This window comes from Babylonia areolata, chromosome 7 (assembly GCF_041734735.1).
Source record: "Babylonia areolata isolate BAREFJ2019XMU chromosome 7, ASM4173473v1, whole genome shotgun sequence".
In the NCBI taxonomy this organism is placed as follows: domain Eukaryota; kingdom Metazoa; phylum Mollusca; class Gastropoda; order Neogastropoda; family Buccinidae; genus Babylonia; species Babylonia areolata.
This window is the reverse complement of record NC_134882.1, coordinates 41,973,961-41,987,424: the sequence shown is the minus strand read 5'-3', so window position 1 is coordinate 41,987,424 and position 13,464 is coordinate 41,973,961. Positions and strand designations below refer to the sequence as shown.

The window sequence follows — 13,464 nt, the reverse complement described above, 5'->3', positions numbered from 1 at the left end:
GTCTCTACAGCTGCCAGTCTTTGCAACTCTAGACTTCTACACACAAGAGAAACATTTGGATGTCTTTTACACCAAATGCCTAGCCAACGCAAGATCATCTTCCCCCTTACCTCTGTGTAAAGTGATTGGGGTGACGCACAGAACTGTTGACGAAATTCCGCCAGATTTGGGCGTCGTGTATCAAAGCCTGGGTCTCTGCAAACGGTTTTCCCGTCCATGCTGCAATGTTGCCTCCTCGAGTTACTGATACTGATACTGCTAGTCCATCGGTTTTTGTTTTTTTTTCTGTCTTCCCCTCAATCTGTCCACCTCAACAGTTGCTTGCAGAACTGTTTCAGGAAGACCGCTGGGTCTTGTTACGTATCCAAACTGACGTACGAAGTTTCCTTTTCTTAGTTGATGTCAGCAGACTTTCATACAGTCCAGTATTGTTGCTTGAGGGTTTGGCGCACCACCTGTACACAAGAGATTTGGCATGAAATGGCATGACTGCATTTTAAATGAAGTTGTGAGAGATGTCATCGGCCACTCTTGTCAGCCATCATTTGCAAACTGCATCTCTCTTTCAGCGCGCGGGCACGTGTGCTTGTGTGCATGTGTATTGATAGAAACAACAGTTTCTTCATAAAAAATCTCTCCCTCCCGCCCTCTCTCTCCCTCTTCCCACTTCTCTCTCTCTCTCTCTCCTCCCTCACCCCCCCTCTCTCTCTCTCTCTCTCTCTCTCTCTCCGTGACCAATGCAGTTGAGCAAGCATCATTATTACCATACCTGCCATCGTTTCATCACAGTCAGCGTTGTTGGTATTATTGATCCCAACGTGTCCAGAACGGGACCCACCGATCGAGACAACGAGTCGGGCGGCCAAAAACTTTTCGTACCACACACACACGCGCGCGCGCGCGCGCGCGCACACACACACACACACACACACACACACACACACACACACACACACACACACACACACAGAGAGAAAAAAAAGAAAGGAAAGAAAAACGCCCACAACGCTGTTGGCAATGGAACAGCGGTTTCCCTAATCTCCCTTTCTTCCCAACCTCAATGGTTTTTGTTCGCTAAACGGTTTCCTGCTGTGTCCTTGTCAGGGTTTGATGGGAGAGGAGCTGGATGAGGGGAGAGAGGGAGGGAGGGGGTTATAATCAGGGGAAGAAGGAGAGGTCGAGGGGTGGGGGTGGGTGTCAAGGAGAAAAACTGGCACCAGACTGATAAAAAAAAAAAAGGTAAGTCGATGCCAGCCAGTCAACAGCATGCTCGGTCTACAATCTATTTCTGTAACTTGAGTTGAGAAGCTGTGAAGAGGTGCTCTCTCTCTCTCTCTCTCTCTCAGTCTTGCCTCCAACCTTGTATCGTTTGGGGGGAGGGTTTTTTTTGTTTGTTTGTTGTGGGGGCCTCTGACATCGTTTTTCTTTTTTTCTTATCTTTTTTTCCCCCTCCAACCTACCATCGTTTTTTAAGGGAAGGGGGGGGGAGGGACCTTGAAGGCCTTCAGTTTCCTTTTTCTCCTTCTTCTTCTTCTTTTCTTGTGTTTATGTGTATGTGTGTGGTTGTTGCTGTTTTTTGTTTTGTTTTTTTGTTGTTGATTTTTTCGTGCCTGAACCTCCTATCCTTTCACCGTTAAGCCTTGCTCTTGTCTCATGTGTGTGCCATCTGTTCCCCTCCCCCTCCCCCCTCTCCCCCCGCCCCTCCCTCCTTCCCTCCCCCCAGCCAACAGAGCGCAACATGTGACCCCCCCCCCCCCCTTTTTTTTTCCATCTTTCTGTCTCGCTGACCTGGACTGGATGTGAACATACATTTATCTCCGTGTTCTGTCTGTCCACCTTCCAAATCCAGTTTGGTGACTGTGCGTGAAGCGGTCGTTCACCCCCCCCCCCTCCCCCCCATCCCCCGCTCCTCTCTCCCTCCTCAGGGCGATCTAGCAAGCAGCAAGGGCTGTGTAGAGGGGGTGGGGGGTGAGATGAGGCTGCAGAGCAACATTCATTTAGTTTTTCAGCTGTTCGCGCCAGTGTTTGTTCTCGCAGGGACGTCCCGTGTCTGTGACAACTGTTGTTGGAAGTGGTATTGCTGCATGCCTTCCGACGGTACTGAGCGATCATTTCCCCAGACTCCTTTTTTTGTTGTATCTTTGGGGGTGCTTTCGGGGAGGTTGGGGTGGGTGGGGGGTTGGGGGGGGGGGGTGCGTGAGGGTATAGTTGGAAGGTGATTGTGGTGTAAGGAATGAAGGGAAGAGTGGAAATGGAACTCTCTCTCTCTCCATTCTTTGTGTCGTATGTGTCACTTCAATAGGCGTGTATGATTAATGACACCTGCGTGTGCAACTGTCGCATAACAGATGTTTTGTTCACTAACAGTCTTTCGTGAAGGTTAATGACCTGAACACTGTCAGAATCTCCTCTCTCTCTCTCTCTCTCTCTCCCCCCCTCCCGCCCCATTCTGTGAATCCATCCATTCATAAATTTGTGAGCCTCGCTTACCCCATACTGTGAATCCATCCATTGATAAATTTGTGAGCCTCACTTACCCCATACTGTGAATCCATCCATTGATAAATTTGTGAGCCTCACTTACCCCATACTGTGAATCCATCCATTGATAAATTTGTGAGCCTCACTTACCCCATACTGTGAATCCATCCATTGATAAATTTGTCAGCCTCACTTACCCCATACTGTGAATCCATCCATTGATAAATTTGTCAGCCTCACTTATCCAATACTGTGAATCCATCCATTAATTATTTTTGTCAACCTTGCTTACCACACACTGAATCCATCCATTGATAATTTGTCAACATCATTTACTATATACTTTGAATCATCCGTTGATAATTTGTCAACCTCACTTAACCCATACTGTGAATCCATCTGTTGATAATTTGTCAACCTCACTTAACCCATGCTATGAATCCATCCATTGATGATTTGTCAACCTCACTTAACCCATACTATGAATCCATCCATTGATGGTTTGTCAACTTCACTTAACCCACACTATGAATCCACCCATTGATGATTTGTCAACTTCTCTTAACCCATACTATGAATCCATCCATTGATAATTTGTCAACTTCTCTTAACCCATACTGTGAATCCATCCATTGATGATTTGTCAACTTCACTTAACCCACACTGTGAATCCATCCATTGATGATTTGTCAACTTCACTTAACCCACACTGTGAATCCATCCATTGATAATTTGTCAACTTCTCTTAACCCATACTGTGAATCCATCCATTGATGATTTGTCAACTTCTCTTAACCCATACTATCAATCCATCCATTGATGATTTGTCAACTTCTCTTAACCCATACTGTGAATCCATCCATTGATGATTTGTCAACTTCTCTTAACCCATATTGTGAATCCATCCATTGATGAGTTGTCAACCTCACTTAACCCATACTATGAATCCATCCATTGATGATTTGTCAACTTCTCTTAACCCACACTGTGAATCCATCCATTGATGATTTGTCAACTTCTCTTAACCCATACTGTGAATCCATCCATTGATGAGTTGTCAACCTCACTTAACCCATACTATGAATCCATCCATTGATGATTTGTCAACTTCTCTTAACCCACACTGTGAATCCATCCATTGATGATTTGTCAACTTCTCTTAACCCATACTGTGAATCCATCCATTGATGATTTGTCAACTTCACTTAACCCACACTATGAATCCATCCATTGATGATCTGTCAACTTCTCTTAACCCACACTGTGAATCCATCCATTGATGATTTGTCAACTTCACTTAACCCACACTGTGAATCCATCCACTGATAATCTGTCAACTGCCCTGGACGCTTCTCAGGGCTTTCTCCTCTGTATGTATGTATGTATTTATGTATGTATGTATGTACACAAAGTAAGGTGCTCAATTTGTTCTTAGTTAACACAAGTGTGGACTGTAAAGCAAACTTGCAGAATTTTTCAGTAGTAATAAGAAATTATCAGTTCTTTATAATTTCTTCATACATTCTTTCTGGAAAGTTTAGTATGAAAAACCTCACATTCAAAAAGTAAATGTGTGTGTGTGTGTGTGTGTGTGTGTGTGTAATTTTCAATGTGTGTGTGTCTAATTCTGTGTGTGTGTGTGTGTTCCTCTATATGTGTGTGTGTGTGTGTAGGAAGGAAGGAATTTTTGTTTAATGTCCCGTCACACATATCGGTGATTGAAGACATTTTGTAAAAGTATTTATGAATACATCTGAGTATTATCGGTTAGAAGGGGTGGGAGATGTGGATGAATGGAGGGTTTGGGGAAACTGGGCAAATGAGGGTAAAAATGTGGGTGAAATTTGAAAGAAAAACAAAACAAACAAACAAACAAACAAACAAACAAACAAAAAACCTCTAAATACAGTTACAGGAAATTACTTAAAGGACTTCGTAAAAGAGAAGTCGTTAAACTGACAAGCGAAACAACTGATAATGAATGCAAAAAGTCAAAAACATCAACGTTCTCAGTCACTTGTGAAGACACACTTTCGTGTACAAAAGGCTTCATCAAGCTACAGTGAAAAATTATATGCTCAATTGTCAGGTTATTAAAGCATATACACTTGACATTAGAACAATACTTGGTCCGTAATGAATTTAATAATAGTCTGAGAGCTAAGCTCAGAATTGGTCTGCGAATCGGACCAAAGTCTGAGAGAGTCAACTGACGAGGTTTTAGACTTGAATTCAAGCACCTATAAAAGTCTCTTTCTAGTATATTGCTTATTTCCTTGTATGGCAATGGGCAATATACTTTTATACTATCTATATGATTTTTTGCTCCCCTTTTTGCTGCCCTATCTGCTTGGTCGTTATAACGGAATCCAGTGTGGGATGGTATCCAACAAAAATCAACATTTGTACCCTTCACAAATAGGGAGTGCAATAAATACCTAATTTCAAAAAATAAAACTTCTCTTTGATTATTCTCAAAAAGGAGCAAACCTTTTAAGACAGATTGAGAATCAACACAAAATAGGATATTACTTATTATGATTGGTATATCAACAAGATGATTTAAAGCCATAAGGATGGCCACCAATTCAGCTGTAAAAATTGAATGTCCCTTACCTAAATAATATGATTTTTCTGTTTTTAGGTCAGGAATGACAAAAGCAGATCCTGCACTGCTATCATCCAGGACCGAGCCATCAGTGTAAACTTTTAAATGATAATCAAAATTTTCTTCTAATTCAATTCTGACAGATGCTGCTATTATATGTGGAGATTCTCCTTTTGTTGTGTCAGAAGCACATATGTTGACGTTTGCTTTTGTTAACTCCCAGGGAGGGACAGGTGGCACCAGAACACGAGGTGCCATATCATGCAAATCAATGTCTGAAGAATTTAAAATATCTGACACATATGTGCGAATGGTTTGTAGATTTGAATTATTGTGTGCATTTTTTGGAAAATCAATATCAGACCTAATATTTAATTCCTCAAAATCATCCACTGCTGTACATCTCACAATATATTTAGCAGAACTTAATTTTCTGATTTCATCTAGTGGTAGAATACCCGCAAGCTTATAGGCTTCTGAGGTCTTAGTATGCACAGGTACCCCTAAAGCCAGTTTCACAGCTTTACTGTCAATTATTCGCAGCTTCTTTAGGAACGTCGGTGGGGCAGAAAAGAAAATTTCTTGACCGTAGGTCAATCTTGATCTTACGAGAGATGTCGCTAAATGTAAAAGAATTTTGGAGTCTTGTCCCCAAGGAGAGTGACTTACAATTTTTAAGAAATTTAAACTTTTAACTGCTTTAGTCACCATTGAATCAATGTGTTTCTTCCAGTTTAGTTTTGAAGTAAATAGGATCCCAAGAAATTTGATTTCCGACTTGAAAAATATTTCACGTCCTCCTAAAAAAAAACGTGGTAGTTTGCTGGGATTATAACCATTATTAAAGAGGATCAAATGTGTTTTTTCTACAGAAAACTCAAAACCATTAGATTGCATATAGCTACTCAGTCTATCGAGTTCACCCTGAAAATGTTTCTGTACATAATTTATGTAATGTAGGCTTGTCCTTTTCCTCAAGGATGTCTGAATCCATATAGCAATATCATCAGCATATTGAGCCAGCTTAGTAGATGATGAAAAACATGTATGTAAATCATAAAGCATAATGTTGAACAACAATGGAGAAATAATGGAACCCTGCGGGATTCCCATGTTTATAGGCCTAGAGGTTGATAAAGTTACTCCCACTTTTGCCACTATATATCTCCCACTTAAAAAGGATTTAACATAGTCATAAACATGACCCGACAGACCAATTTGTTTCAGCTTAAATAACAGTCTGCTATGCCACACTCGGTCATAAGCTTTAGTAAGATCGAAGAAGGACGCAAGGATACTTTTTCGCTTAGAAAACTGTTTTTTAATTTGGGTAGTGAGACGGGTCAGATGATCAATTGTAGATCTTCCTTTCCGGAATCCAGTTTGAGCTGACGGAATTATGTTATTTTTGTCACAGTAATACACCATTCTAATATTTACAATTTTCTCCATGACTTTCCCAACGTGGGAGGTAACCGAAATAGGTCTATAACTCGAAGCTTCTGTTCGAGGTTTACTCTGTTTTAATACAGGAGTTACAATGGAAGTTTTCCATACCTCAGGGATTTGTCCACATTCCCAGCACTTTTGAAATAATGTATGTAATATAATCAACCAGTTTTCTGGCAAATGGTTTAACATGGTGTAAGATACTACATCCTTACCAACTGACACATTTTTGTTACTCAACAAATGAATAGCATTCTTTACCTCATGTAAAGTTATTGCCGAATTGATTGTATTATCATTTTGTGGGGTAGGATCTCTATATTTGTCACTGATTTCTTCTTCCTCTCTTAAAGTCTTTTGTTTAGTTGACAAACTATCTACACTGCCTGTTTTAGAATACATACAAACAAATTCTTCAGCCTTCTCTTGAGGGGACAGAAACTCTTTATCTTTTGTTTTAATAGGATAGTCTTGGAGAACAATGCCTGATTTCATTTCTTTCATTTTGGCCCACACTTTCTTCATATCCTTATGGTCAGATACTTCATTCAAACAGAATTGTGACCAGTATTGTCTTTTTTCTTGGGCTATGATTCTATTCGCCTTGATTTTTGTGTAACACATTTCTTTATGAGCGGCTTCTTTTACATCTTCATCACGTACTTTTCTGAGTTTCAACCATGTTAGGTATGCTAGTTTCTTTGTATTTACAGCCTCCGCACATGCATCATTCCACCAAACATTTCCAGAAAAAATGTCACTCCTCTTTGAACCTTTTTTGGGAATTGCTATTTCAGCAGCTCTAATAATTGATTTTTGAAAGTTGTTATAAAAAACATTTAAATCTTCACAAAAAATTTCACTTTCAGAAATGTTCGTAAGATAGTTTTGAAATGTTTCCCAGTTTGCATATTTGTAATTGAATTTTGGGATTTCGTCTTCTCCGCTGTATTTAGATATATTACAATCCTTAAAAGACAGTGTGATTGGCACATGATCACTGCCTAGTGTGTGTGTGTGTGTGTGTGTGTGTGTGTGTGTGTGTGTGTGCATGTGTGTTTGCGTGTATGTGTGTGTAATTCTCTGCGTGTACATCTGTGTGTATTTCTCTCTCTTGTGTTTTTTCAAGTATGTACAATTCTGTGTGTGTACTCTGTGTGTGTGTGTCTTTGTGTGCTTGTGTGTGTGTGTGTATTTCTCTGTATGTGTGTGTCTGTGATTTTGTGTGTGTGTCTGTGTATGTGCATGTATGTGTAATTCTGTGTGTGCATGTGTGTAATTCTCTGTGCTTGCGTATGCATGTATGTATGTATGTGTGTGTGTAATTTGCTCTCTGTGTGTATATACAGCATCGTATGAGACGTGGGAGCGGGTGTGTGAGGAGTACGCCCGACAGCTGGAGGAGGAGGGTCAGTACCACAAGGCTGTGTCCTACCTGCTGGTCTCCCACAAGCTGTACCCAGCCATCGACCTCTTCCGCAGGCACAAGCTCTTCAGGTCACCACCCTGTAGATACATAAATAATATATATATATATATATATATATATTGCACTGGTTGTTGGAGTTGTGGTGGTTATTGTGGTGGTGGTTGTCATGGGGTTGTTGTTGTATTGTAGTTATTGTGGTAGTCGTGGTATTGTGGTGGTGATTGTATTGTTGTGGTTGTTGTATTGTGCTAGTTACAGTTGCATTGTGGTAGTTGTAGCATTGTGGTGTGGTTGTATTGTGGTAGTGGTAGTATTGTGGTAGTTGTGGCTGTATTGTAGTAGTGGTAGTGTTGTGGTAGTTGTAGTTGTATTGTGGTAGTGGTAGTATTGTGGTTCTTGGTGTATTGTTGTAGTTGTGTTGTGGTAGTATTGGTGATGTTGTATTGTGGTAGTTTTAGTTGTGTTGTGGTAGTACTGTAGTTGTGATAGTATTGTGGTTGTTGTATTGTGGTTGTGGTATTATTGCGGTTGTTGTATTATGGTAGTTATAGTTGTATTTTGGTGTTTGTAGTAGTATTGTGGTAGTAGTATTGATGTGGATGAAGCAGTAATAATAGTATTGTGGTAGTCATATTGTAGAAGTGGTAGTTGTATTGTTGTAGTTGTGGTAGTAATATTCTTATGTGATGTATATTGATGTAGTTGTGGTAGTAATATTGTCATGTGATGTATGATATGATGATATGGTGTGATGTGATTTGATGTGACAATTTGGTGTGATGTGATTTGGTCATGTGGCATGATGTGATGATGTGGTGCGATGTGACATGGTGTGACAATGTGATGTGACTGTGTTGTGGTGTGACATGATGTGACAATGTGGCGTGATGTGACGATGTGGCATGATGTGACATGATGTGATGTTGTGGTGTGTTGATGTGGCGTGATGTGACGACATGGCGTGAAGTGACGATGTGGCATCATGTGACATGATGTGATGTTGTGGTGTGACAGGGAGGCGGTGGCTCTGGCCCATGTCCGCCTGTCGCTGCAGGACCCAGTGTGGGAGGACCTGTACAATGACTGGTCACAGCAGCTCATGAGGGACGGCGCTTATGAGCAGGCTGCAAAATGGTCAGCCATCCATCTGCTCTGGTCTTTTGTTGTGGTGGTGTTTTCTTGTAGTCTTGTGGTTGTTGATGTTTGCTGTTGTTTGCCTCTTGTGTCTGAATTGATAGTTATGTGGGGGGGCGAGGGGGGGGGGTTGTCAGTCAGTCTGTGTTTTTCTTTCCCAGTCTCTCTCTCTCTTTCTCTCTCTCTTTCTCTCTCTCTCTGTCTGTCTGTCTGTCTGTCTGAAGCCTTTGTATCCTTTTCTTTCTGGCAGATAAATCACCCAGACAGATTAGCCCAATATCTCCCCCTCAGGATAGACTAACCCAATATCTTCCTTTCCTTCCTAAAGGTGTCTAACCCAGACACATAAATCTTCAGGCTGGTTTCCTTCTTTCTCAGAGTAATCCATAACCTGAACAGATCCGAAGGACTGCTGTCATTTGTTTTGAAACCTATTAACGTACATGTCAGGTTTCTTTGTCTTTAGCCATTAATTTATGACCCCCCAAAAAAGAAAAAAAAAAATCTGTTGCCTTTGAATAGTGTTCTTGCATTGAGAGTGACATATTTACATTACTCTGGTTAAAAGAAACTTGGTGAAAAGAAGCCTCACACAAAAGAGAGCTAATGCTTTATACTCTGAGATTCTTTGTTTTAAGAAAGTGATATAAGCTGTCATGTACTATAATTGATACTATTATTATTATTATTATTATTATCACTATCATCATCAATATTATGATGATTATTATTATATCGTTTCTTTGCTAGTTGCCAGTGACACTGGACTATGAAAAATTTGTTTTTGTTTTGTTTTTTCATTCTTTGAAGGCCCCCAAGGAACCTGTCAAAACACAATGATGACAGCAGAGATACTGTGCAATAATTCAGTCCATATATTATATCCAGTCCATAGGGCCAGACGTTTTTTTTCTTGTCCTGGGGCCAAGGAGATCAAAATACCAAGAGGCATCACTGCATCCAGACAAATCCATATATGCTACACCACATTTGCTTGGCCGATGCCTGACAGCAGCATAGCCCAACACACAAATCAGGCCTTGAGAGCATGTATTTGTGTACCTATCAGAGTGGATTTCTTCTACAGAATTTTGCCAGAGGACAGCGCTTACGTTGCCATGGGTTCTTTTTCAGTGTTTGAAGTGCATGCTGCAAATGGGACCTCAGCTTATTGTCTCATCCAAATGACTACATGCTCAGTTTGATTTTCCTGTCAAACTTGAAAGAAATGGCGAGACCAAGAATTGAACCCAGACCCTCACAGAGTTTGTTTTGGCAGATAAGCATCTTGACCATTCTACCGGTAACCTTCCTGCTCCTAAAGATATGATTAATGAAAGTAACTAGGAGTAGCACGGTTGACAAAGGAAAACATGGGTGAGGTTGGGGGTATGGAGATGCTAACATGAAAAGGGGAAGTGGGAAGCGTGATTAGTCTGCAGTGAAGTAGACTGCTCAGTCACCATTGCACTGACACAGATGTTGGTTGGTACAAGTGGAGAGAACGTGTCTTGGACAATTTGACAGGTGGCTATTTCCAGCCCTGTTAACACAATAACAAGCCCACAGTGCCAGCATGTGCAGTTAACACTTATTCTTTTGTAGAGTAATTGAACACCCAGGCACAGGTTTGTCATGCTGAAACAAGATCTCGGTTCAAATTTGGCCTCAAAACACATTGGTACAGATCTGCTTTCATGGATTCATTATTGGACAGGTGTTGGTGTGGTGTGGTGTGGTGTGTTTATGTATGTGTGTGTGTGTGTGTGTTATTGACACATTCCATTTGTCTTGCTTGTAAGTCTTGAATGTAATGCCAAATGTTGTTAATTTTTGTGATCATTTTTTCCCCCCAAATCCCATGTTAAAATCATTAGTGCTCTGGGCCCCGGCGATAAAGACACAGAGTGCATCATGAATACCCATGATTATCATCATCATCATCATTCACAAGACACAAGACTCACCAACAATACTGTTCTGGAACAGCTACCTGGCCATGAAACGCATCCAGGACGCAGCGCAGGCCATCACACGTCGCAGTGACCAATCGTCGCTCAAGACGGCGTGTCACATGACCCTGGCAGCCAATGACAAGCAGCAGGGGCAGCTGTACGCCCAGCAGGTGGTGACCCGCTTTCTGCTGGGCCGACAGTGGGAGCACTGCCTCACCTTCCTCCGCGAGCATCAGCCCCTCAAGGTGTCTCCCTTTTCTTCGTGTCCTGTCACATCGTCATGCATGGCGAGAAATTCCCTACTTGATTTCAGTTTGTGTATGGACTAGTAGATGATGAAAAAAAATGTTTTAACCAATATTGCATACAATGTAATGTGTGCTAATATTAATCCCTTTTTTTTATTTTATCAAAAAAAAGTATGTATATACATATATGACCCGCCCAATTGTTTTTGAAGGGGGCAAGGTGAAAATTTATCAACAGCCCCATCGTTTTTGAGGGAGGAGGGGGGTGTTAAGATGAAAGTATGATAACAGTAAATCATAATTCATATTTTTTCTATGGCACGATATCCAGTACTGATGCTGCTTCAAAGTGCCCTACATTATCGAGCCAAATATAAAAGTATGATTTATATCACAAGCCTTTCTTTTTCTTTTTTTCTTTTGAGGGGGGAGGGAGGGGTAGTGGGGGTTAGGATGTAAGAGTAAAACAAATAATTATATCTCTCCAGAACAGTTATTTCTGAGGGTGGATAACATAAAAACGTACCTATCTATCTGTCTATACATCTATCTGTCTGTCTCTCTATCCGTCTATGTATGTGTCTGTCTATCTATCTATATCTTTCTGGATACAAATCTGGTACTCTGCAACGAGAATACCTGCTGTCCCTGTACAGGTGATCATTCCCTATGTCAGCGTCCATGAAATGATGACAAGAAGTAATATGCTACACTACAATGAGAATACCTGTTGTCCCTGTACAGGTGTTCATTCCCAATGTCAGCGTCCATGAAATGATGACAAGAAGTAATATGCTACACTACAATGAGAATACCTGTTGTCCCTGTACAGGTGTTCATTCCCTATGTCAGCGTCCATGAAATGATGACAAGAAGTAATATGCTACACTACAATGAGAATACCTGTTGCCCCTGTACAGGTGTTCATTCCCTATGTCAGCGTCCATGAAATGATGACAAGAAGTAATATGCTACACTACAATGAGAATACCTGTTGCCCCTGTACAGGTGTTCATTCCCTATGTCAGCGTCCATGAAATGATGATGCGGGAGCTCACCTGTCTCCTGCCAGACTTTGTCTCTGGAGCCCCTTCTGACTTCCAGAATGCTGCCACCTGGGATTCCACTGCCGCCGATAAAATGGGCTTGCCAGGTGGGTCTTCTCCTTCTCCTTCTTCTTTGTCCTTATGCTCTCCTTCATCTTCTTCTTCTCCTCCTCCTCCTCCCCCTCTTTCTCCACCTCTTCCTTCTTCTTTGTTGTTTTGATCCTCCTCCTCCTCTTCTTCTTCTTCTCTTCCTCCTTCCTCATCCTTGTCATTGTCCTCTTCCTCTTCTTCTTTTTCTTTGTCATCATCTTTGTCTTCTTCATCTTATATATATTATATTTATCTTTGTTCCAAATGTAACAGCATCATGAATGAACTTACAGTGTTTAATGTTTTTTTATGTGTGTGTGTGTGGTTTTTTTTCAGAGTTCATTCTGGACCCCAGAGAGGCTGACCCCGTGTTGCTGTGGGAACCATACCTGGTGTCTGGGCGCACCTTCCCCCACCATGTGCTGCGAGTCTGGCACCTGTGCCTGGGCGTTGCTATGGAGACGGAGGAGCTGCACCTGGTGTACCATGCTCTGCAGCAACTGCAGTCAGGTCGTCAGGCACACCTGGACACCCAGCAGGTAACTGTCACACACTGACAATACCACAGTCAGGTAACTGTCACACAGACTGACAACACCAGTCAGATTATGCAGCAGGTAACTGTCACACAGACTGACAACACTACAGTCAGATAACTGTCACACAGACTGACAACACTACAGCCAGATAACTGTCACACAGACTGACAACACCACAGTCAGATAACTGTCACACAGACTGACAACACTACAGTCAGATAACTGTCACACAGACTGACAACACCACAGTCAGATAACTGTCACACGGACTGACAACACCAGTCAGATTATCCAGCAGGTAACTGTCACACAGACTGACAGCACCACAGATTTTCCAGCAGGTAACTGTCACACAGACTGACAACCCCAGTCAGATTTTGCAACGGGTAACTGTCACACAGACTGACAACACAACAGTCAGATAACTGTCACACAGACTGACAACACAACAGCCAGATAACTGTCACACAGACTGACAACACCAC

The 13,464-nt window shown here is 41.6% G+C and overlaps 1 protein-coding gene across 1 annotated transcript in view; it reads left to right on the top strand.

Moving 5' to 3' along the window:
• The window catches only part of LOC143284045 (gem-associated protein 5-like), a 159,725-nt gene that overhangs the window by 120,558 nt on the left and 25,703 nt on the right, over positions 1–13,464 (top strand). The window contains exons 21-25 of the mRNA XM_076590650.1: positions 7,888–8,035; positions 8,982–9,101; positions 11,091–11,301; positions 12,313–12,457; positions 12,777–12,979. Coding sequence (XP_076446765.1) covers positions 7,888–8,035; positions 8,982–9,101; positions 11,091–11,301; positions 12,313–12,457; positions 12,777–12,979 — 827 coding nt within the window. The remainder of the gene's footprint in view (positions 1–7,887; positions 8,036–8,981; positions 9,102–11,090; positions 11,302–12,312; positions 12,458–12,776; positions 12,980–13,464) is intronic.